At 41.3% G+C, this 27,212-nt stretch overlaps 1 protein-coding gene across 1 annotated transcript in view; it reads left to right on the top strand.

Moving 5' to 3' along the window:
* grin2ba (glutamate receptor, ionotropic, N-methyl D-aspartate 2B, genome duplicate a) overlaps positions 1-27,212 on the top strand; it is a 98,212-nt gene that overhangs the window by 57,045 nt on the left and 13,955 nt on the right. The window contains exons 5-9 of the mRNA XM_073494669.1: positions 10,731-10,845; positions 14,887-15,095; positions 15,487-15,658; positions 20,755-20,908; positions 22,252-22,377. Coding sequence (XP_073350770.1) covers positions 10,731-10,845; positions 14,887-15,095; positions 15,487-15,658; positions 20,755-20,908; positions 22,252-22,377 — 776 coding nt within the window. The remainder of the gene's footprint in view (positions 1-10,730; positions 10,846-14,886; positions 15,096-15,486; positions 15,659-20,754; positions 20,909-22,251; positions 22,378-27,212) is intronic.

The raw sequence follows: 27,212 nt of genomic DNA, 5'->3' as shown, positions 1-27,212 counted from the left end.
GAGATTAGTTCATAAAAATCAATTGAGCCGGGCAACTGGAAGTCAGACTAATCTACAAACTATGGGGATTGGTTAAGCAGTTCCCAACCTTTTTTTAAGACATACCCTCACAGTACAGTGCGATGAAGTTGATGATGTTCCAAAGGTTTTGGGTCGTATTAATTTCAGGAGGGATGTTTTTTTAACTATTAATCATATAAAAGTAGAAATTTTTATACAGCTGACATGTCAGTATTTAGTTGGGTTCAGTCAAGTTTGCATTTGTACCTACCAAATGGAGTGGCTTTATGTTCCAACAATATATCAATTACTTTAAACACACTGTATGTAATTTCATCTGCTAATCAAAATAAAACAGAAGACGTAAAGAGCGTGGGATCATGGGAGTTGTTGTCTTCATTTTTAAACAACCACGATTGCTCTATCTGATGTGACTCACAGACTTATAATGTTCTTGGATGAGGTAATGTTTTAAAGTTTTATTCACGTTATGTTTAGTCACGTTTGCTGACTTTCTTTCTTGCTTTCTGACATATCGTCTCACGTTTCCCCGAAAGTTTAAGTGACCGAATGTTCCACTTTATTCTCTCCCAATTTCTCTGGGTTTGAAGGTTGTTGGAAACATTTGGGATAATGTAAGTACACAACTAGACAAAGCCGTTTTTTTTAATGCAGAAATGTTACATATAGTGGTTATTTTTAACTAACTTTTTCATGTGCTCTGCTCACTTTTGCGTTAGAGTTAGGGTTACTAGATTTCACTAGAACACCTATATAAATTGTTATAGCTATGGATGCATTTTCCTAATCAAATCACAAATGCAATTCAGTCTTTTCAAATTAGTGAAGATACTCTACAATCTCTTCAACCTACCCCCCGGGCAACAGCAGAAGTACCCCCTGAGGTACAAGTAGCCCTGGTTGGGAATTGCAAGATGATGTGACTTTCCACCCCTCAAAAACATCACCAACTCATCAAGAACAACTTTTATTATAACTGCACTATGATTCTATTTCTCTCTTCAGATTTACTCTGACACAGATTTTTGTCAGGTAAATTCAGGGATTTTTTTTCAAGAACAGCCGCCATGTTTGCAAACTTGGAGTTTAAATATAGATCCCCAAATCTGCAGCAGCGGTGGTGATGGAAGGACAACAACACCTTTCAGTCATCCATTTTACCGCCTGCTGAGATGCTGCATTTTAAGAAAACGCAAGCAAGCAGACACATATATGCCAAACTACTCTGAACAAAGCAACATTTGTGGGACATCTTTGAGACTCTCCAGCTGTGCAACCCAGTCTGATACTTAATTCTGGTAGGGAGTGTGACTATTCGTGACGATCACACGAACACTTTGTAGTTTCGATCACACATCCCATGGTCTTAAAGCTTGCAGATAACAAACGGGTTAGCGAGAGATGCATGAAAGTATGTAAATCATATCTCGTTTACATTTTGGTCCACTGTTGAGTGATGGAAAATTGCTGTATGGTCACGGTCATCTGCTTTGACTTTATAAGCCATACATTATGCCGATCCCTCCCTGCTTAGCATTTCCTTGTCCAGCCCTCAGAGCTCCACAGAATACCACAAGAGAAGGACACGTCACTTGGCTAAGTAAATTAAGTCCACTGTAGCCAGCACTGTGACATTACAGCTAATGCTACAGTATGAGCCTGACAAATGAAGATAGCAGAAAGAGGAAGAAGAAAGCAGAGCACAGAGAGCAGAAAGACACAGTGAGGGAGAGATAGGAGGAGAGAGAGAGAGAGAGAGAGAGAGAGAGAGAGGGCTGCTGAGCAATACACAACAGTGTGAGAATCATGAGTTTGACAACAGTGGCCCTGACCTTGCCAGGCGTGGACAGGTTCCAAATGAGCTCGGAGTTGGAAAGGTGTCAAGTGCTTTTAAGCTCTGTGGACATTTTTGAACTTATGTGGCCCCAGTGAGGCTTTCAATAGAGTCTATGTGTGTTTGCATGCGTGTGTGTGTTTGTGCCTTCTGTTGTGCATGCAGTATACTCTGAAGCAGCAATTTCGACCCTATTGAGTTAAGGGATGAGTGTGAGCCAGCTCAGTGGACAGTGTGTCCACCTGTGTGTGTGTGTTTAGCTGTTTCAGGGCGAGTCTATAAAGGCCAGTGGAGTGTGTGTTTATGGGGCAGGCTAGTGGGAGGCGTTCAGAAGGTACCTGTTTGTGACTGGGCCCGATTGGAACTAGGTCAGGATGCTCCTTCTAGCTTCCTCCTTTTCCTTCCCTCTCCCTTCACTTTGTTTTTTATTGCCGTCCCTTCCTCCTCCTAAATCTTTTCATCTGTTTCCGTCACTAAATCTCCTTTTCCCTGCCAGGTTTATTCAGTTCTCTATTTTTCTGTAGTTTTATTTTATCTCTCATAATCATTGCCTCTTCCTCTTTTTTTATTACATTATTTTCTCTCTTTTTCAGCCCTCAACTGCTTCCTCCTTCCTCCCAATTCCTTTTTCTGTATGCTATTGTAAGTTCTGTTTCTGATTAGGTATGTTTGTCTTTTAAAGCTTATGAAATTTTATTCAGAAATGCTCAGAAATTACAAAAACATTCCAAGAAGAATATTGCCTTAAGTGTAGGGCTGGACAATGTGTTCATATTATATCGTTATCATGATATGGGACTATATGCTGTCTTAGATTATGGATATGGTTATATTGTTATATGTATAGGTGACACCTCTGGGGATGCATTGCCCACCAATCCTGAAACATTGTAAGTAAAATCTGGTTCATTGGGTTCGTTGCCACAGAAGACAAATAGAAAGTCCTTGTTCATGAAACATTTCTACCATGTCTTTCAGCATTTTTTCACGGCGGAGTTGGTCCAGTCTGTGAAAAGGTAGTTGCCAAGTACGACACATGCTGATGATAGCCAGGGGTCTCCCAATTATGGTTCAGAGCCACAGATCTGGAAAGGTACTTTATCCACAAAGAAGCCACTTCAAAATTACCTTTGATAAAACAGCTAGGTGCTCTGTGGAGCAGACCTGCGTGCACAACCGAGCGATCAAATGTAATTAATGGTAAAAGCGGTGCGACTCCGTGCTATGCGCTGAAATTTAGAGAATTTTTCAACTTCTAAAAATCGCTAGAAAAATGAGACGTGTGATGCAAGAGAGGAATGCACGCCGGGCATGCTGTATCATTGCAGAGCAACAAAAAACAAACAAGAAAGAACCTGTAATTATGTATGAAGTGTGCCTGCAGGGACGGGGCGAAGCTGCGCCCAAACTCAGTTTGAGCATGCAGAGAGTGTCCTCACACCGTGACATCATCTAATATTACCCACATTATATCAACATCACTGATGATTGTTTATCAAAAAAAATTATATTTTGAAAAAGTACCAATAATCATTCCTACAAGATTGTCTCAAAAAAAAGGTTTGACATTTGAGTTTGTTGCTCAGTCCTAGCATTTATGAGGTGTTTTTGAGGAGATATGTAATGTGTTTCGCTGTATAGCCTAAAAATATTATGATATTATTTTAAGGCCGTATTGCCCAGCCCTACTCAAATGATTTATTAACTATCTCTGAAATGTAGATTTGATTGATTGAAATCTTTTTATTTATTTAGAGACCTTAAAAAAACAAACCAACAAAAGACTATTCTTTTGTTTTTTTTTGCATATGAAAACAGGCAAATTCTAATAGCATGTTCGAAAAGGAGTGGGAAGAGGTGTGAACCTATCTGATCCGACCCCCTCTAGAGAATCCACTCTGTTATTCCATCATGGTAACATTCGATGAAGTGCTGTCTATCATTTGTCCCAAATACACCAATTAAAGCCACATATTAAGTGTCATTTGCTACTTTGCTGTTCTCCTTCCTGTATCCCTGTTCTTGTCTTGTCATCACTCCGCTCTCTTCCCATTAGCACACTTTATTACACTGTTTACACATTCAGGTCCCATGTCTAAACACACACATGGATACTATGAGATGCATACGTGTGCAAGCACATGCACACACATGACAAATTTCACACTTCCCCCACACACACATTCACACCGTGTATCCCGAGTGTGCATGCAGCACAGCTACAATATTTGAGTATTTCTGCCACGGGGCCATATGGGGCATGTTATCGCTTTCCATATAGATCGCTCCTCTACAAATCCAATAAGTACATTGCACCACAGTAATTGCTAAGGAGTGTAATTCATGACTAATTCATGTCAGGGTTAATTTATTAAAAATGACTTATCAATTTTTCACACAACTCCTCCATTATTCAAACCAGAACATGCGCTAAAACGTATCTGTGTCAGGCCATGGAGTTAGCATGGCAAGTGTTTGTCTGCGTGTGTGTGTGTGCACGCATGTGCGTCTGTGATCGTGTGTATGTGTGTGTGTATGTCAGCTGTTCTGATTTACAAGGGCGAGAATTTGCCTCAAATAAAGAAAAAAATATAAAGGAACAATCGGACTGAAGTGTCTGCAGAAATGCGAGGCAGTTATCAAAGGGGATGTTGTCACTGTAGATTTGATTGTAGACTCCAACAGGCGTCCGGTCAGTGTCACTCGCTCTCGCTCGCCAGGTGGAGACAGCTGCTGCTGCTGTTTGAATCTTAATCCACCTGCTGTACAGTACAGCTGAGATACTCTCCTCTAACTTGAGCTGGAAACTGACGGGTTCAACAGGATATCCAAACAAGGAGTTCAGTGGGTGGATGCGTGTCCTTTACTGTATGTGCATGTGTGCAAGGCATTCTTAGCATGACACATACAGTACAGTAGGTGAATAGAGCGCAGGTTTGTGCTCACATGTTTATTTGTGTTTCTGTCACGTTAAAGAAGGCAGGGAAGGTGACTGTCTGTCATCCACCTTTGAGCAAGGCACTTAACACCCAGCTGCCCCAGTGTAGCTGCTCAGTGGCCCATAAAAGGATTCGCTGGGCAGCTTCCAGATGTGGATGTACTGTATGTACCCCTGTGAATGCTGAGTAAACCCTCACTGTTTAAAGTGTGTGTAGGCGCATGTGTGACCAAAAAATGTGGTTTTCTGAACTTGATTTGATTTTTTTTCTTCTATGATGAAATCTCCTTAAGACACATAGATCTACACATATTTTCCATAACAAGCCAAAACTTTTATTACATTTATTTATGGCCAGTTTGATAAACACCTTGTTTCTTTAGACAAGAGGGATGTCAGATGTGTCACCTAAAACTAGTTTAGGTGAACAGGGGATCTCAAACCTAATAGTCATTTAAGAATCTCAATATTGAAGCCAATCATATGTATCCAGTTATTTCACTTTATTTATTTTTTTCTCCATACAATCAAGCAAGACGGCATTGACAGCAACAGACAGGAAACCAAAAAAAGACAAAACAAAACAAAAAAAGCCAAAAGAAAAACCCAAACAGAGATAAATACAAGACAGCTAGACAATTATATTGCATGAAGCTTGAATATTTTAATGACAAAATGAGCCTGTCATATAGCAGTGGACTGTTTCTTATACACATACATAGTATGACTATATTGGGGGAAAAATGTAAAAACTACAACTACAGCTGTACAGTACAGGAAATGTATGGAAGGTATATTGCCCTCTGGTGAAAAAAACGAAATTAAGGGATTAGAATCAGGTTAACTCACGTAAATAATTTGACATTAAACTGCTGGGAAGGACAGGTTTGGTAACACTTTATAATGACCATCATTAATAAATCTTAAGTTTTTAGTTAATTAAACTTAGGTAATAGTTATTTCACTGTTTTCAAATAATTAAATCCTTTATAAATAATTAATTTAGTAATTGTGCACGTTTAAAAACATCTCTTGTAACTCCAAATAATGAAGATGCACCATGACTTTCTTGAAAAAAAAGGGGGGACAGGCAGCCTTCCACCTAATTAGGACTCATTGTCACGCTAACACTGAAGTAAATGCTATTGCATAGACTGATAATGTGTTCAGTTTAAATGGCATTGATACAGGAAGTTCAGAGGAGGTGACGGACAGCGGACATGGTCACATGGATGGAAGTGTAAACACACAGTGTGATGGGAGAACAGGGACGAGAGCGCTGCAGTCTCGTAGTAATATGTCCCACCCCTCCCTCTTTTTCTTTGAATCCCACCTCTCCCTCTGTCTCTCTCGCCCTCCCACCCTCTGCGAGATTACCGTTACCATAGTAACACAGCAGATTGGCTTGGAAGTCACAGTGGTTGTGGGTGCCATGGCAACACACATATGCTTGTGTTTCGCTCTGTCGACGTGTGTAGGATGCACACACTCACATAGACACACAAAGGCTCCACATTGTTGCACGTAACAATGGCTCGCTCAGTAAAGATTAAAGTGGGGGGGCTCTGCATCAAGTCATTTTGTAAATGGCTTATGATTTATGCAGCAGATTCTGTGCACTTTGTATCAGTGCCAAGGCTCTACAGGATGGGGCGGTTAGCTGGACACATGGGGCCTGCATGAGACGGTATGATGCTGGATGATTCTGCTCAGTACAGCCCATTGGAAATATCAATATTTAATACTTTCTAGGAAATAGAATAAGGAAGCTGGCATTAGAGTAATTGCTGGATTATTACATAAGTCAATCTGTTCTGTAGATAGATAGATAGATAGATAGATACACACATACATACATACATACATACATAGATGTATACAGCACATACAGTACATACTAAAATAGGCTATGTTCACATAGCAGGCAAATCCGTTTGTTTCTCAAATCAAATCTGAAACATGTAGTGTCCACACTGTTATCTGCAAGGAATCAGATCAGATTTTTGGGTCCAGACATCACCAACATATCTGCATGGGTTGCTCTGGTAACGCCAAAGGCGTCGGTAACTCATGCATGAAAAATCATCTTGCTTTTCAAACCATCACTAGTCAAGTCGCAGAGCAGACAGTTTATTTCTGTGTGACTCGACTCCACAGACTGTGTTGTCTTCAGACCGCTCTGCTCGTAGCAGCCTTGACTCTGCTCGGTTGCACGGATGCACTTCCGTCTCTCTGGATTTGACGACCTTGTTATGTGTCGCTTTGAAATCCGGTATGAGCAGCAAGAGCATGCAGACTGAGACGCATCTGTAGAAACCGATTTAAATCGCATTTCAAACCACCTCCAAATGTGATTTTGGATCCAATTTGCAATCTTTTATTTATTTATTTTGCTGTCCAGACTTTCTAAAATCCATCTAGATATGCCACAAAAACAGAATTTGGCTGGTAGTGTGAACATAGCCGTAGATACTAGAGTTGGGCGACCATCATTGTAATCGGCCTAGCTTCTTAGCTTTCTAGCTTCCTTGCTTAGCTTTCTCAGTATACTGTAGCTAGCCAGCTTTGTTTAAAGCCTCTGGGACTGAACATTACTAAATTACAGATATGTGGTATGGAGTAGGGTTGGGCCGATGGACGATGCCATCATTGATTGACGATGGCTAACAGCCATCAACTGCTAATCTCTGACCAACGTAACATCCAGATTTAAAAAGCTCCCTACCAGAGAGCACAATTATGTGGCATGTCCCCTCAGAGTTGCCGTTTCTCTCAGCCATGCTTTTAAATCCGGCACAGTGATGTATGTCGGTGGTAACGGGAGATAGTTTCCTCTGCAGGGTCAAACAGTTGGAGATTCATGTCAGAGCAACTGTGGGAAACTGCAGCGGCTACAGTGGTGAGCTAACACACAACTGCTGCCTCACAACAACACTGAGGGGACACGCTGCTTCAAACTCGAAGCTTCTTTCAGTTCTTTTTTCTTTTTTTAAACTTTGCTTTTGTTATTTTCATGAAAATTAGAAGAGATAACAATCGTTGACAAAAATTTGACAATCCCCTCCCCTCTCCCACTAACTGACAGCAACAACTCGATTAGACAATATCACAACAGAAGAAAATCCACACTCCTAAAGCAAAACAAAATACGGAAACATAAAATGAAGAAAAGGTGATATGTCTGGATGTTAGTGTGGAGTTAACAGGAATAATTGAGAGTGAGTTTGACTTGAGGAGTGAGAGAGGAGAAGAGAGAAATAGATAGCTCCTAGATTAAATTAAATGTCTCTACCTTGCTTTGTTGCATATATCAAATCTTTTCAGGATTCAAGCAGCTCATTAAATCTCTCAGCCAGTTTATAGGATAAGTTGCATTTGGCTATTAGAGTGGAGAAGACTGGTGTATCTGTTTGAGAGGCCAAGGAAAACAATGATTGTTGTTCTAAAGATACAATATTTAACATTTCTGCATTAAAATGTCCAAAATGGACAAGACCTTTAGTCTATGTTTTTGTCGAGTTGTGTATTTACAGTATTCTAAACCTTTCCGACATTGTTTCCAACAGAGAAATCTCAAATTTTATTAAAGGTAACGGTGTGATCCTTTTGATCGTCTGTCACTATAACTCCAGGGAGTCAAAAATTGACTTGAGCTTGAGCTTATTGATCCATTCTGGCTAACATTTCTGACAGGTTTAAAGTTTTAGACTTTTAGTGCAGCAGTGAGGTGGTGGGTAAGGTTAAGGTACAGCTGCAGTGAGGTTGAGCATCGTCGCTCTCTCTCCTGAGAAACACGATGGTTTAAGACAAACTGATTCTGCTGGTGATCATGTGACCTGATACATGACCCAGTCCGCTGTTTACACACCCCGTCAGCACACTGGCACCGAGCCAGTCCTCTACACACACGGTTACATACACACTCATGCACCTTCTTTTGTCATTTATATATTCATCTACATATATATGGTGTGCATGGTTTTGAGGCTGAGTGTTTCCATGGAAACAGTCGGAGAGATAGGAAGAGAGGGAGAGAGTAAAGGGTGAGGGAGGGAAAGAGTTAAGAGATTGTGTGTGTGTGTGTGTGTGTGTGTGTGTGTGTGTGTGAGTGTGTGTGTTTATGTATGTGTGGGATGACAGTGAAGTGATTTGAGTTCACCTGACATAAACATCCCTGTTCTCATATACACACACTTACACACTCCCACGCACATTCACCATAATCACTGCAACAGAATACAGTGTTGGGTGTCTTCGTGTGCATGTGTGTGTGTTTGTGTGCGTGCGCGTGTGTGTTTGTTGTGTTTAGTTGAAGGGAGGTGAAATGATTTCACCTGACAGAAACAATGCTGCTTTCTCTCGGTTTCTCCTTCTCCGCCACACAGAAACGCCGACTGAGGCAGACACGCAGAGAGCCAGACACACACCAACACACAGTGATCTTACAAGCTGCTGTTGGTGTTTCATATTGTACTTTTTGTTACGTTTAGACACAAACTGCATTAGTCATTTTTTTGTGCCTCCTGTCTTGGTCCCTTGCTCCAGGGCTCGCTGTACGATTTGTCAGTGAAACACAACCAGACTTAATGCAAAAATTGCATTAAGTGATGTGACTAAAAGTTTTTATCCAGTCATCCATGTGTCCAGCTTGATCATTTGTTGTGGGGCTCCTTGCCATCTTTAATGATAATTTCAGAAAAGTAAAAGATGTGTGCCTCTTGCCAAATTAATAACATTTTTGTTTTCAAAAGTTCATATTTTTTGTTCATTTGTTTTTTATTTTTTTGGGGGAAAAAATTGTATTTGCTAACTTAAAGCGAAAAATTGACTGCAATTGCTAGTCAACTTTTCTAGCGTTGCTTCTGCTGTCGATGAGACAGTGCTAGCAACATGGCTACCATGCCGCCTGGCTACTGTCCAAAGCAAAAAACAACTGTACGAATCTGAGTTTGACCTAGAAACCGGGATCTCAGTTCTATGTGTTAATAAATAGGTTTTGTTACTTACCTATCTAGTAAAAAGAATGCCAGTTTTGAACTGTCTCAAGTCCCGGTAGGAGGGGCAAACACATCGCATGGAAAGAGACTTTGACACAACACCGGAACTCCTCATCGAGTGAATGCCCGTCTGTTCCCGTCTGTTGTTTTACCTCAGTTTTTATCACTCTCCCTTTTCGCCTTCTTTGCCTTCTCCATCAGTAGGATTCCTTGTCTTTTGCAGTGTAGAGTTTCCACAGTTATTCTTGTTCGTCCCCCAGTTTTATGGGGATAGCGACCAGGGAAAACAAAGCCTCTTCCTGTTTTGGTTGCACAATAAGTTAACATAAGATAAGATAAGAAGTACCTTACTGATCCCCTGTAGGGGAAATCCGATGTCAGATGTTGATGTCAGACACGCTTCACTTGTGCTGTAATAAAGCTGTTTTAGCAGGAAAAATTGACCAAAATGTTTTGTGGACTGCCAGACGTACGATCAAGAAAATTCATTTTCACATGAGAGTGGTATCAAGCTTATTCCCCAAAATGTCAAACTATTCCTTTAAGCAAGAACAGATTGAACCTGAGATGATTGGAGAGATAATTGCTGAACTTAATTTCCCCTCAGTCTCATCTAAAAATCATCACTGCTGTTTTGCTCAAACGTCTGTCTGCAACTGATGACTAATGTATATTCATCTATTTATTTAAAAAAAACATTTGCTGATAGCTGTTTCCTGGCAGATGATGAATTTGTGTCATGCCAGTGGGTTCGTCTGAAAAGATAAATGCTCAAAAACAAATTGATACACAATGAAACTTTAATAGTCATGAGTCATTGAACGAGAAATGATATAAATGTTTTTAGGGCAAATAAAACATTTGAGAGCTGCCACTGACAAAGTGATGTATTCCTCAACGAGTCTCTTTGTCTGTCTCTCTTCCATGTTTCCCTCTACAGGTACCTGATGAATGTGACGTTTGAGGGGCGTAATCTGTCGTTCAGCGAGGATGGATACCAGATGCACCCCAAGCTGGTCATCATTCTGCTCAACAAGGAGAGACAGTGGGACAGGGTGAGCAAGAGAAAAAGAGATGTGTGCAGCGACTGTATAGTCATGTCGCTGGTCATAAAACGGTCATGGCTATAATGTGTAAACCGTGAATCAAAGACAGGGTGATAGCAACGCTACTGAGTTAGCTGTGTCTTGATGGGTTCGTCTGTCTGTCTAAATATCTTACCATCTGATTTTCACTTTTAAGCCTTAAGCTTTATAGGCGCTGCGCTGATTAGATATTATCAACTCAGCGAAGGTGCCTTTGAGCAATACACTGCAGCACCGGCTCCAGAGTGGTGAAGTCATAGACTTGCTGTAGAATCTGCTCATTTTAAAAGTTTGGGAAGCTATTACATACTACCTGTCATTTATTTTGTATTTTTATTACAAAATCATCCTTCAGTTTGCCGATGCTGCCCTCAGTCCACTAAAAAGGATTTATTTTTTCACTAGGTTTTATGGAAAAGTGTCTGTCATCATGATGACTATGAGCTCCTGTCTACCTCAGAGCAAGTCATTGTATAAATATCAACAGTGCCTATGCAAAACTGGGTACATCTAAGTTTTCATCCTAATGTTACTGAAGCAAAGATAGCTAGCTAGTTATTTAAGTATTACCAAACATTTCTACGCGCACATTCATGTAAACAACATTAACAAATCTCACCTAGGCACAGGACATTTCAGTGTAATTCATTGATTATAAAATGGCTTTTAAATCGCTCTTTGAATGTTGAAAACAGTTTCAGCATTATGGACAATATACCTGACTCAATGAAAACTAATGGTACAGAAATATCTATATAATATATTTTTTGATAATTTTCAGAATAATCCAGCCCGTAGGTAGATTGAAATGACAAATGTGACACATTTAAAAACACCAACTTCAATCAATTGCCTTAAACCTGCATTGTTTATAATGGCCAGCAGGGGACGAGTTTCAAAAAGAAGTCAGAATGTATGTAAGCTTATGAAAAAATGACCCTACTTCTCACTAGATTTATTAACTCAATAAACAGTTTTCCATTGAGTTTATGGTCTCAATTGTTAATTTCAAGTCTCTTCATATACAGGATGATATATGATATATATATATGAGATATATGATAGGATAAACAGGGTATTCTTGGGTGTGGCTACCTTGTGATTTACACGTCGCTAACACGTCGTGTCCTCAGGTTCTCAGATGGATGCAATCAGTATCCTGCCCAGCTCCCTTTCGTTCACATATGGTCACTTCTGGCTGCAAAAAGCCAAGATGGCGACGGCCAAAATGCCAAACTCGATGCTTCAAAATGGTAGTCCACAAACCAATGGGTGATGTCACAATTGGTTTACACTGTTCAAATAAGCCACAAAATAGAGCTACAAAATAATATAGGCTTGAGTGGCTTCCTCATGTGAATGTGTGAAAACTAAACTTCAGTCAAACTTTATATATTACTCAGCCATCTTTCTGTGAAGGTTAAAACCTTCTATTGTGCAGATGGAGAAATTGATAAAACTTCTCTGAGTACAGCTGGAAGAGAAGGTGGTAGAGCCGATAGGGCAACAACGATCCTGAGTCACACTCTGAACCAACAACCTTAAATGAACCTGATGCTCTCCGCCACCTGCACAGTGACCAGCATGCATCTGTGTTTCCTGATGCTCAGCCTCTATTGTATCTGTGTCCTGCAGTCTGACTCCTTTGACTCACCTTATTCTTTATTCTCAGTGTTTCTCCCTTTCTTCTGCCTCTCTAATCTATATTCTGTCCTCTGATCAGAGAACAAGGTGAATCGCTCCCCTCCTGTCTCCCCTCTCTCTCTCCCTCTCTTCTTTCTCTCTCTTTCTCCCCTTGCAGCCTGCACCACCCCGTCTCTGTCCTCCTCCTCCTCCCGCTCCCTTGCTCATGTTTAATTCTTAGCTTGACTTCCAGCTGAACCACTTTTCTTGGTTCCTAATGAGTTCCAGCTCCTACAACCATCCTTCCACTGCACCTTTGAAGTAGTGTGAAGACTCTGTAGTGTCCAGTCCAGTTTACTCCCCTCCAGGCTGATTTTAACCCTGTTCTCTCCACCTCCCTCCCTCTTCCTCTCTTTCCCTCCATCCCTGTCTGTCTCTATCACTTACTGACGCTCACTCTTTTTTATGTCCAGAGGAAGGCTGTATTGTGCCCCAGAGATACACAGTGTTAGCTTGTCCACTCCAGGCAGCCTTGGCAAGTTTGCATTCCCTGGAGTGCACTGAGTGTGTTTGTGTGTACATTTACATATTTAACGAGTGTGCAAACCTGACTTTACACACTCGGCTCCCTGTCCTGCCCTCTTTCCAATTATCTCACGTCCACTTAGCTGATGATCCATATCCATTTCCGCCCACATCTTTTCCTCAGTTAAAGTGGCCTACTGGGCACTTCTAGAGGAGAGCGCATAGGCAGAATCTGCAGGTATGGTTCCATGTGACTGGAGGGGAAATTGACTAATTGATGACGCTCATTCGGTGGAGTAGAGCCACAAGGGCTGGAGGGCCCTCCAGACTTACAGCTGGACACTCCTCTGCAGAAGAGCCAGCATTTTGCATCTGAATGAGCTCCATCTCCAGCACTCATGTGACTCTTTTGCTCCATTGCTAGTCAAGTTTCTCCCTGTTTTCTCTTTAGCTCAATCTCAGTCTTTTCTGTCTCACTTCATGTATTCCCATTTGTTTGTCCATATCTCAATGCACCATGCAACCACTCTTTGTTATGTCCTTCTCTCTCTTATTAATCTTTCCATCCACCTCCTCTGTCTCACTCTTTCTCTCCCCACCCTCTCCTCTTGATCTGAATTCTGCTCTTTCCCCCGTTCCAGTCTCGTCCTTCATGTTAACCTTGCTCTCATTCTCTTCTCTGGGTCCCTCTCCTCTCCTCTCCTCTCCTCTCCTCTCCTCTCCTCTCCTCTCCTCTCCTCTCCTCTCCTCTCCTCTCCTCTCCTCTCCTCTCCTCTCCTCTCCTCTCCTCTCCTCTCCTCTCCTCTCCTGTTCATTCATTGCCTCATTGATGTTTTATTGACAGATGGACTAATCACACTTAAGCCAAGAAAACAGAAAATGAGGCTGTTAAACCCTGATCACAGTGTGATGTTTTTGCATGACAAGCATTCAAACTCTACATTGCTGTTAGGTGATGTGTTTCAACTTTGGCCTATTTGCACAGTTTTTTTTTTGATGGATGGGACTCATCGGTCTCTTTTGAATTTTGATTCCTGCCCAGTGATTCATTTCATGTATTTATTTTACTGTTAGCATTGAGCTAACGGGAAACTTGTCTGGATAAGGCCTGTCATGATAATTACATCATCAACTTTTTTAGCTCATCGTACATATCTTATAGACTTATCAATGTATCAACATGACCTGCATCATTTTTGCGGACCTCGATATTGCCCGTTGTGTTTACATGTGTGTTTGTTTACATACAACATTACACCAACACCAACATTTTTTACATTTTATTTGTCGTATTTATTTTTGATATTTTAATGTTTTTTTCACATTCCAATTCCAGTGTCTGATTATTTATGAGAAAGAATAAAAGTCAAACACACAGTATGTGTTTGTTAAACAACCACCATTGCTGCAATTTGTATTCACGCAATGTTTAGTCTTATTCACCTACTTCCCTCCTCACTCTCTGACTCTCTCCTGGAAGCTATAGTGACAGGTGACCAAATGAAATGCATTGAACGTGGCTTTCTCTTGAAATGTTACATATTATATATTTAGAAGTTCATTGCTCTTTGAAAGTGTGTACTTCCATTATTACGCTCTTTTATTATCATCATATTGGTGTCATAAAGTGATCTTAAAATGACAATAACATGGTTTACCGTAATTATTCCTGAGACGATGCACTGTTCATTCTAGTTTAGAATAAAAATCAAAAATAAGAATATAAGCTCCATGACTGCAGTTAACTCACTGGTAAAAAAAAACAAAAAACAAACAACCAGAAATGCAGTGTGATAAAAACAAAATATTAATGACATTTTCAAGGTAGTCTGACTGTGTTTTGTTTGCGGTATGTCTCTGCAGGTGGGTAAATGGGAGAATGGTTCCCTGTCCATGAAGTACCATGTGTGGCCTCGTTATGAACTGTATGGGGGCGCAGCAACCAGGGAGGACGATCACCTGTCCATCGTGACTTTGGAGGAGGCTCCGTTCGTCATCGTGGAAGATGTGGACCCGCTGAGCGGGACCTGCATGAGGAACACCGTGCCCTGCCGGAAACAGATCAAAACACTGTGAGACTCGAAGCTCAGATCTACGTACCAAACCACTGTCAGAAGCTGGGCTAAAAATACTTGAGAAACGAGAACATGAATTAACTTAAACTCAGCACACATAGATACAGACTAGTTATTTCTGTCCATCTGCCACAGTAGATCTACCTACTGCACAGCTGACCAGAGCAGAAATCAGAGGAAAAAAATCTGGCAACTGCCTAAATTTTGCCTGTGAATGATGTTAATTTCCCACGGCAGCTGCAGAGAGCCAGAGGTGGAATCAGTTCACACATCATCTGTGTGAGACTGACAGTGCCAGAAATGCCAAATCACGACAACAATTAACAATTCATGCCAGTTCACACAGAAGTGCAGATATGATTAAATAATCATCTGTTTATCTACACAGTAATCAGACGAAGGAGTCAGGGATCTACATAAAGCGCTGCTGTAAGGGCTTCTGCATTGACATCCTGAAGAAGATCGCCAAGTCGGTCAAGTTCACCTATGACCTTTACCTGGTTACTAATGGCAAACATGGCAAGAAGATCAACGGAACGTGGAACGGCATGGTGGGAGAGGTGAGGAGAGAATTTTGTGTTTGTCTTTCTTTTGGCGCGTCTGACTCTTTCTATATTTGCAGCCCACTCTGTCAGTAATTGTGTGCAGTGTTCGTCACTCAGCCTCAAAGTGGCCACTAAATGTTCAGTCAGTGGAAAGCTGCCTCTTTGTGTTTGTCATGATCATGCATGTGTAAATTACATGATGTTCTCATTTGTAGTTTGTTGCCAAAGTTTGAACATAGATTGCAACACCATCTTGTCATTATTGAGTTCGCTGCCATTTAAAAGGTGGTTTTAAGACAAATAGGGTGAATATTGACGGAAGACTGGTGTATTTGGCAACAAGTCTGGCAAAGGAGAATAACTTCTCTCCAGAAAATGCTCCTATTACACAACAGGCTTTGGTGCACAGAGGAGTTGAAATTGACATTTAAAATGACTCCTAACAAAACAAAACACTAGAAAACAACATGAACAACAGAAAAACTTTTTTCCCTACAGACTGAGAAGGTGTAGGCTGAAGCTACAGCTTGTTGCACCCACCCTTTATGCAAAACATTCTCTACTTAACATCACAAGCAACATTAGAGAAATTGTTACTACACTAATGCCGACATTCCGATCAGACTTGTTCATATTCGTCCATTGATTCATTTTTGAACATTTTTCAAACAAAGTGTCACTCATTCTCACAAAAACTGTTCCATAAACTCACACTTTTATCAGCAATACAATGAATTTATATATTAAACCTGAGCCTTTGTTGCTCAAACATGCGCATTCCTCTCAAATCCTAGTGACTTTTTGCTCATTTTAGATACTTTTGAATACTTCAAGGTAGTTATATATTTTAGAGCCTTTAATTTAATGAACAGTATATATTTACTGGATTTGTATTTGTTTTATGCGTGTTTCCACATACCTCCAAACAGTAGGTAACCTTTGGCTGTACAAGTGAATAATATAAGCTATAAAAGTCCTTAAAGGGTGACACATTACACATTAAAGTGTGTTTACAGGTCTTGGGGACTATTACTGAATGGGAAAAAAAGTGGTATAAAGCCTTTTGTGGTTCCAGAGGAAGCTGCATGTAATCTGATAAACTGCCTCCAGTGATGTCGCTCAGTGGCTAAGTTGCATTGTGGGTAAAGTAGGCGCCAGTTCTTGAAAAGGAAGAAAAATGTGTGAAATAAAAAAGGTTATATCTCTGGATCTACTGTATCGATCTGTAACTGCCCATAATGAGTCCTACAGTGTTATAGAAGTGCAATGCAGATCAGTTGACTGCTTTTCAAAACCTGGCACATACATTACCTACAATGCAACTCAATTTACATGCAGTTTCCTCTGGAAAAAACGTAATACTAGTTTTTCACATATGCAGTACTACTCCCCAAGACCTGTAAACACCCTTTAATTGTTATAATAGGTGGAGGTGCACTTTAATTCTATGAAGTACTGCAACATATTTTCATATTTTTGCTCTGAAATGATTTACATGTGGTTGCCAACATAGTTATCTATCATTCCTTCCAAAAATTTTATTTCAGGCACTTTCAGTTTCACCTTCACGTGTCACAAATTTTTATTCCAAAAATTGGTTACCTGTTTGCCAAAAATAATGCGTTTTGTCTTACTTAATTTCAGAGATAGTTAGTCAGTTTGGTAGCACTTTTGAAGTTCCAGCTCTGTTACTACAATACACAAAAGTTGTTTCAATTTGTATCATCTGCAAATAAATTAAATCTCAAATCAAATTCACCTTTGAGTTTACAATTAGTCACCTATGTGCTTGGACGCTGACAAAGACAAAGCTACGTGCTCATACCCACAAAATAATGTGTAAATTGTCATCAACATGCAGTGAGTGTGTGCAGTCTGGTTTCTGGTAAGGTTTCATTAAACCTGCCAAGAGGTCATGAAGACTCTTGGAGTTACCTCTTTGGTGTAGGTGAAGAAAGAAAAGATCAGAGGGGAGGCAGAGTTACAGTCTGTGTTCACCCCTCTGCTATATTTAGCCTCCATAGGAGCTGCCCAAAGGGTTCATATCCTCTGAAGTGTGTTTTCATACCTTGAATTATGAGCTTTCCTTTCCGGGTCAACCCTCTGCCCAACAGACCTAACACTTAATGTCAGATGGGCTAAGCACCTCACCCACGGGTGTGTACAGTTCAGTCAGCTGCAACAGTTCACTTTGGGCTCTAAGCATTCCCTAATCGACATTGTTCCCAAGGTAAGGTCGTTGTCAGTTCTCATACTTCAACCTATAAGAACGACCTGCACTCACACTGTCTGACTTTGGCTATTTGTTAATGAAGAAAAAAAAAGGCGGGCAAACAGATCGATGGTAACCCAAAGGTCACAGGTTGAAAACACGCCATGTCGCTCCTTTGTATGGACAGTGAAGTTTGAACAACCTTCAGAAGTCACCGCCAAGATTACGTGTCCATTTCGTCCTGAAACTTTAGCTGTTCAATTTACATTAAACTGACCCATTTAATCTATTATATAAAGCTATTTAAGTCGTCCTGCCAGTCAGACGGTGTATTTAGCAGGCACAGAGCTGTGAGTGTGGTCACCTGTAATAAACTCTATGGCCCTGACTAAAAGCGCTGTAATGTGCCGTCTCCTTCTCACCTCCACAGATGAATGGTCATTGGGGGGGGGGGGTCGACACTCTTGCACACATGCAGATAAGGGGACACTTATGCATGAATGATCACAGAAATAAGAGAATACATGCATGAATGCAGACACATGGACACAGACAGACTGTTTCCATATGTGCACAGAGAAGACACACACACACACACTCACACGCACACTTCACTGAAGTTGTGCCTTATCTGCTGTATCTGCTGTATCCAACAAAACCGACCCGTGTCCTTCTCCAGTTGGAATGCAGCCAAAACTACAGTATATCTCACATCCTTAATGGACCGACATCTACACTGATGGTGACGCACACACACTCACACACACTCACACACACTTGGACGTGCCTCGGCGCACTCTTGGACACTCACCGAGATCACTGTAGGGCCTTTACGCAATTTGCCACAGCTTGGAAAGACAAAAGATCGAAAAAGGAAAAAAAAAAAATCTATGAACACAGCTTTGAGACGGCCTACATTTTGTCCTAACAGGATTCCAGCAGTCAGTGTCAGATTTCATGGGCTGCATTGACTTGTGCTGCCCCTAATACTCCCAATTTAAAATATTAGAGGCAATACACTTGATTACATGAGTTTGGCCTCGCTGGCAGAGTCACACAAAGACACTAGTGGAGCGCACACACACACACCAGCTGAGACACATACACAAGCGCAGATCCTCGCTCACTCATTCTCAATAACACCCACATGGGTCACTTTCATAACACGTAGAGAACAAGTCGTAGGAGGGAGATGGAGAGAGCGAGCGGAGAGAGAGGAAGTGAGTACACTGCTGGATGGACTCGCTCTCTCTTCCCCGGGGAGACGTTTGCACATTCAGGCACTGAACGCACACACACAAGTGTACATGCACATCGCGCTCTTACATGCTGACAGAACAAACAAGACAGAAAAGTTACAAATGCACACGTATATGTGCATGCACACTCGCTGGCAGACACAAACACTTTGAAAACTGCAGATAATGTGTGGAGTAGATGTGTAATATTCTCCCTGCCTGCCTGTAAAGGTCCACTTCACAGGTAGAGAACAAAGGTTCGCTCCCTTTTCTTTTTCTCTGTCTTTTTCCCTTTATGACTCACTCATATGCACACACACTCTCTAACACTGAAGCACATACTGGAGCTTTGACTCACACAGTCACAAACACCTTATTAACTCAGTGAGACAGTCTCGTCCCACTTTACCCCTGTGCTGTAGGCCTCTAAAATTTGGGGCTAAATATACCTGTGCAGAGGTAGTGGCGGGAGGGAGGCAGGTAGAGGAAGGAGAGGCATTGGGGCGGCTATTTCAAGCAGCCATGACCCACTGTGGTAACCCACTTTCTTCCTCCCTCTTTCCCTCCCCTGGTGCGCATCACGAGTGTCCACTCCGAGCGCTGTGTGTGGAAAGTGTGTTGGACCTCCTGTCTCCACCACCAGTGCTCTATCTTTGTCTCCAATGTCTCCATTCTCGTGTGTTTCTTCGCCTCACTTTGCTCATTCTGATTCTTTCCTCACTTTGTTTTAATGTACCCTCTTTCCCTCAACCTGTCCCATCTGCTATCATGTCAGATTTCATTTCCTCCATTTCCCAAAATGCCTTTTGACAGCTAACAGAGAGAGTGCCTTTGTCAGCTGCCTGCTTTATACATGTTAATGGAGAAGGCAAGACAAACTGTCAAAGCACTACAAGTTTTTCTCTTTACTTCTAAAAACTGCCTAAAAATTGCCTTCTGGACCTCTTCAACAATTTATTCTGTGTAAAGTGATGCATTTAGACAGAGGTTACTGCTCTTGGATTTTAAGTCCTAACATTAAAACTAATATTTACTCTTGATATTTTAGGTTGCTAAAACATTTTAGCCAAAAGTCTCCATCACATTTTATTCATTTATCCAGTGAAATGACAACAGAACCAACAACAAGATGGACAAAGAAATGCAAGGGACGTTGTAAAAAGCTGTTTTTCAGCAATGTTGAAATGTTTGCACAATGCCCTTTAGTACTGTTAAGATGTCCACCTTTGTGCGTATCAAATTCTCAACAAGAATCACTCACATTTGGAAAGACTACCAGAACAATCACCTTCAAATGGATTGATGGCTGTGATATGCTATTTTTGACTAGAGGCTATTCTTATCTATCTTATTTTGAATTTGTTTTTTGATTTTTTTCCCTGAGGGAAAAAGTTCAAGTTGAAGTTTTAGAACAGATTTTTCCTTTAAAGTGCGCTCCATTCAATTAGCTGCCTATTTTTGTGTCGTCTGATCGTTTGTTTTCTCGTTAATTAATTTTTTTTTGCGTGTGTTTTCTCTCGACATCATTGAAAATCAGGGCATGCCCTCAATGATTCTTTGAGATTTAGATTTCATTACTGTGCGGTGCTTCAGTGGTTGAGTGATGGATGAGGGATGTTTGAATAATGGATGCTCTTTCTGTTGTCCACCTTCTCTACTAGGTGGTGTTAAAAAATGCCCACATGGCCGTCGGCTCCTTGACCATCAACGAGGAGAGGTCAGAGGTCATTGACTTTTCCGTCCCCTTCATCGAGACGGGCATCAGTGTCATGGTCTCCCGTAGCAACGGCACCGTTTCGCCCTCGGCCTTCTTAGGTGAGGAGCACAGCAACCAGCTGTCAGAGGTTTGGCTCAGAGAAGCGTTGAAGGAGGAACCTGAAGGCTATGTATTTGACATTTTTTGATACTGTAGCTATGACGCTAAAACATAAAAGGCAATGCTAACGCTCAGTCTTGTAGGATTGTGATGTTTTCTACAGGTTTCTGGGAAGAAATAAGCTATATACATTAAAGGTCCCATAATGTAGAAAGTGAGATTTCTTTCTTTTTTTATTATGAAGCAGGTCTAGGTGCCATATAAATACTGTTAAGGTATCAAAACACTCATTCAACACAGAAATTCACACAGTCAGTAACCAAAAACTGAGCCTTTAAACAAGCCGTCAGGACTTCTGTAATGTTGTGATCTCACAACTATACAGTCACTGCCCACAGTCATGTCCCCAGATGGGTAGTGGTTGCAAAAACACCGTCAGAGCTCATGCGGAAACACGGTGTGCGGTGCCTGCTCAGGCCTGTGGGAGCTTACCAATCAGAGCAGACTGAGCTCTTTGGGATGGGGGTCTTAAAGAGACAGGGCCTAAAATGCTCATAGTGCAAAGGTAAAAATTTGCAGAATAGGTAGGTCAGGTGCAGTTCCAGTCACGTTTGGTACATTGAGCTGCATCATGTGCTGCATGCCACGCCCATTTCCACCAGTAAGAACTTTACTGTAGTCAACTTTAGATCTAATTAAGATATTTTGATTCAGAAACTCCAGATTGATTTTGAAGAATCTTCTGAATGAGTTTAGCAGTTGCTTTAGTTTGATGTTTATTCATCAGCACTCCTGACAGATCAAGTGCCAGATGGATGTTTGTGAGGTCACTTTAGGTTGACATCCATTTTTCCACCTTTAAAAGCCAAACTCAAAACGATTAAGTGGACACACTGAGTGATTAGAGCCAAGTTTTAATGCATTTGTATGATGAGGAGGCAGACTGGAGTGCATGGTAATGTGGCTAACTGTTTACTTATTCTCTCTTTGGCTCTCTGTCTCTTTGCCCTCTTATATTTCCCACTCCTACTCCATTTCTCTGACTCTTCCTTCCTCTTCTCAATCTGGCGCTCCACATTTGCATATCTCTCTTGCCCTCTCCCTCTCTCGCTTCATTCTCCCCTCCTCTCTTTCTTTCCGCCGCCCTCGCTCTTTTTTTCCCCTCTTCCTGCCTCTCCTGATGTCCCTTGTTTCTTCCTCATCCTTTGCCTTCTCACAACCTTTTTGTTTTGACCATCTCTTCTCTTTTCCTAATCTCTGTCCGTCCATGCCTGCTCCCCCCGTCTCACTTGTCTCCCTTCATCTCTCCCTCTTCTCTCTCTTCCCTCTCTCTCCCCTCCAGAGCCCTTCAGTGCAGATGTGTGGGTGATGATGTTCGTGATGCTGTTGCTGGTGTCAGCAATGGCCGTGTTTATATTCGAGTACTTCAGCCCTGTTGGATACAACCGCTGTCTGGCTGACGGCAGAGGTGAGAGGCCTCAGGTCAACACACACAAACACACACACACACATATACACACAAACACATCGACACATGCACGGTACCTGTTGTTTGAGGTAATAGATGTAAATTGATGCGACACTTTCTCTTCCAGTCCTCTTGCAGTGTTGCCTTGCTCATCTCTCACTCTTTTTGCTCAGAACACACCAGATGGGAGGGCACACTCAGGTTGAATTTACCAATGAAATGATACATTTGCAACGTTTGCTAAAAGTGATGTATTGCTTTGAAATTAAAGTGAGACTTTTCAGCACTCGACAGTAAATCTGTTTTGTCACAAGTGTGAGGCTATTCAGATTATCTACATGAAAACAAATGCTCCTGTCTACAGCCCACACAAATTATTTATACTGAACATAAGAAAATCATGGTCATCGGATCAAGGTGATGGTTAAATATTAAGAAAAAATGTCAACACTTATTTGAAGCGCGAAAAGAAATGTCTTTTAAAATATTTAACAAAAATCAAAAGTCCTGCACTTTGTATTCCCAAACTGCCCACGTTGACCTCCTCTCTACAATTTCTGTGCAGTGTGCAGTAGTAAAAGAACTACTCAGGTCCTTTATGTCCTATGTAAAAAATACTTCTTTACAAGTAAATGTCCAACTTAAAAGTACAGAAGTATTTTTGCAACATTTACTTTGATTTTAGGGGTGTAGCCAGTCGAGGTGGAGCTAGCTTTATCAAGATATTTTATACAGTTGGGTAGTGTAGTCCAGTGGTTCACTAGCTAACAAGCTGATTACACTGAACACATAAACATGCAGCCGGTTCGTGGAGCAGCTAACAGTACACTTGCCCTGTAATCAATGAAACTGGTTACACCAGGTGTAAGAACAGCACCAGATGTGGCAATAGTACACATCTTTACTCAAGTGGAAGTACAGATACTTGTGCAAAAAAAGTCTCTGGTAAAAGTACTGATTCAACTTCTTTACTTGGGTAAAAGTAAAAAAAAGTATAGTATCTCTCTGAAGGACATTTCTACCAGCCATTTCTATGTAAGGCTAACTGAACCTCACCTAATAATATCATTCAATATCTGAGCTGTTAGTAAGCGCACCACAAAGACAGTTAATTGTTGAGTCTCATTCCCAGGACGTCTAATACCAACATTTTGGGTTGATAAAGCCTCCTGAGCACAAATAAGAAAATCCAGTTGGAGGGCTGCAGGATCTATGCAGGGTCATTGCAGACACTAAGACGCCTTTTCTCCCCATTTTAGTCTCCTTCTCTGTCTGTTTCCATCTTGTTACGCCTCAATCAATAATTCCCCTCAAATGCATTAAAACTAAAGTAATGTACCTGTTTTGACAATGTACGTAGAAAGTACAGATATGTGTGTGAAAATGTAGGGAGTAAAAGTAAAAAGTTGTCAGAAAAAACTTCATACCACTGAGCAGCGCATAAGTGGTGCATATGTGCCGTGCTCTACAAGCCTAGAATTAGGCCAGTCTTCTATTTATATTTTCTATGCGAGGTGTTCGCAGCCCTTTTACGTAGAAATGGTCATAAAGTATAAATATTTTGTTAAATTAAATTTCCTGAATACAGGAAATGACTCTAGCTGGCTGTTGGCATTTAATAAGCAGCTGGTGGTTGCTTAGTAACTGTAGTTTACTGTAGCCTGTTGATGTAACCCACATTACACAAACTCAGAGAAAGCACAGTGCTGGATCCAAAAACTGAAGACACAACCCAAGAAACGTAAGCTCACCATCTTGTTATGCCTGTAACTCACACAACCCTATGGCATTTGTGCGTTACAGGTGTAGCCAGTAAAAAATCTATTCCACTGCACATCAGCTCCACAAACGATCTGCATATGTGTCGTGTTCAGTGTAGCTCGAGCGTAAGGATCAGTGGGTTTAAAGAAAGGGTTTCAAGCAAAAATCTAGGATTGGATAGGAAAGAAGAAAAAGTTATTTTTTTGGACTTTGGACTGAATCACATTACATTCCCTGGATTGAATAAATGATGTTTGTGGTCTTAACCCAGGCACATTGTAGTATATAAGCACATTTAGGAGGAGACGGGATTGTCTTTTGGCACTGTAATCAGATGATGCGATGATGTTTTCGTGGACACTTCTGACACAAACGCTACGCAAAGCCGATACCAGGAATAATACTTTGTCCTTTTCTTGTTGCATGCTACCTCCCACCATTTTCACTGATGAATAGATAAACGAAATCTGAATGTTTGATTTGGTTTAATTTTCTGGCAGATTCTTGGTTTATGAATAGCGTCTGAATGGGAGAATGTTTAGCAGCCAACTTGAAAGTCCTGGATGTAAGACTACAACCAGCACATGAAAGCAGCAATAGTCCTGGCAATGAAAAAACAATCTGAAATTGGAATTGTGGATCCAAATCAAGCCAAGTGATATCTGTCCACCAAATTTCAACATTCAAAGAGAGACGAAAACATGAAATATGTTCTATCTTTGCTGGTGAAGTCGACAAATTAGAATCCAAACTATGCTGAGAACATGGCGGAGAGCAATTTGGTCCTCCAGAGAAAGAGTGCTCGATGAGTAATGCTCCAACTAGTAATTTGCACCAAACAAGCAGGCACAGCTACAGCTTTGCAGGTTAATGTTCTCTCTCTGAAACAATGCCAGCTTGCACGAATCGTTTTTTGCTGTGCACAAAGACTGACAGAGACACGCACAAACACACTGCGGGCCGCCTCCACATATAGACCAGCCGTCCTCACTGACCCAATGACTTCATTCTCCTCTCCTCCTCCACCTCCTCCCCAGCGCTGCTCTCTTCTTATCATTTACAGGTGTGTCTCACTGCCGGGGTTTTAACACACCTCCAGCGCTGCTTCCTTCACACCGAACAAGCCATTTGCATTCATTTCCATATTTCCCAAAATCACGTGTCAGCTCTGACAGCAAGGGGCTAGAGTCGTGTTAGATCTCCCCAACCCAAAAAGATAAGAAACAAAAAAAAAAAAAATCAATGTCTTCCCACAACTCTATCTCTGATGTGGCTATATATAGACAATGGCTATCTTTTTTTCATTCCTCTCATCCTTCATCATGTTGTGGAGAAGATGTACTCCTCCCTAAAGCGCTGCTCTCCTCTGTGTGCCTCCCTGTTTTATCTGCTTGTAGCGCTGTGGGAGTTTGGTATCATGAAGAGTGCAGATCGAAGTTTGGACTCAAAGGATTGGACGCAAGAATGTATCAATGGCATGACTGCAGATTTGTAAAGTCTCTGCCCGATTCATTTAACCAACTTTCTTGCAAACTTCACAAAGGAGATATCTGGCACGATAAAGCCAGTTTGTCCATGAACAAAAGCCCCATACAAGAATGCACGCCCACACGCTCGCACACACACACACACACACATACACACACATACACATACACGCTCTCTCTCTCTTTCTTTTTCTCTCTCGCACACTCGCACACTCACACATACCCACACAAACATTGTGAACCAACTGCTAATCACAGAATAATAATGGCTGGAATGAACCAGTCTGCTGCCAGCGCACGGATGAATTAAACCTACACAGTTCTTCACTAACATAAATATTTATTACACATTCACATGTGCAATGTATATTCATATAATCAATATAACTTATATAAAACAATAAGAATCCACAGTCAAGCTAGCAGCTCTGTGAGGCTCTACTAAATGCTAGACCATGCTAGCCTGATGATGTTTAGCAAGTATCAGGTTCAAGATGAGCCAGACATTTGCAGAATCATCACCGGCAATCGTCACACGATTCATGCCAATTAGACTTGTGTCCGCCTTGATCCAGACCTGCTCTAATGTCACCTGCACGTGAGCAGCACAATCCTCACGAGATCGAAGCAGCTGCACTTTTTAGAGCGACCTGCCGCACCCGCTCTCCACCGACTGCGATGATGGGAAATACCTTGCTGTCACCTGGTCGGTTCTTAGTGTTGACCAGAAGCACCATATTTTGTAGAAAATCCAAATTTTCTGTGTAATTGTAATATTTAATTGTAGATTGTACGCTATTAGTATCATTAGTTGTTGTGCAATGAACGTTTAATCTGTTAACAAACATATTTTGTGTGGTTGATAGTAATAATAACAAGGGTTATCTGGATAGCACTTGTCCAAACAAACAATTGCAAGGCAGACAAAGGATAGACTACAATGCCAGTTTCCTTCAGTGACAGACACAATAAGACTCGGTTCCAAACAATTGTGTTATTCTTTCAATGAAGCGACGCCTGCAAGCAAGTTCACGCAGACAACTCAAGCTGGGAAAGCAGCCTCACTCTCGACAATCATCTACTAAACACACCCTCCCAATTTGGCGGTCTATTTAAACAGCAAAAATTGACCAACTCAAGATGTTTTGCTCATCACTTCCCAATATTTCCATGTAAACATATCTGCAGGGAGTGATGAGGTCAGAGCCACAACATCCAAATCAAACCATGTTTTGCTCCTGTAATTAACATTTCAAACGTGAGTTTACTGGCTGAAACAGGTTTACTGTTGCTTCACAACACTATAACTTGAAGTCCATCTTCATGGAAAAGTCGATGAAAAGGTATGATCAAGAACGCATGAGAGATTCCTTCAGCCACAGCTATCCAAACATGGTCTGTGGCCTGCAAATGGATCCAACAAGGTGCAACTATTTCTGTGACTTGGTATATTCTCGTCCAATAAACAAGTTCCTAGCTACTACAGTTGTTGAGGAGAATGCTGCAAGGCTGTTCTGCTGTGAAGCTCCAGATATTTTCTGTGGACTGTGAAACTTCACCTGACTTTCCATCGGCATGGGGATGAGT

This window comes from Pagrus major, chromosome 23 (assembly GCF_040436345.1).
Source record: "Pagrus major chromosome 23, Pma_NU_1.0".
Lineage (NCBI taxonomy): Eukaryota > Metazoa > Chordata > Actinopteri > Spariformes > Sparidae > Pagrus > Pagrus major.
This window is presented reverse-complemented; position numbering and strand designations above follow the sequence as displayed.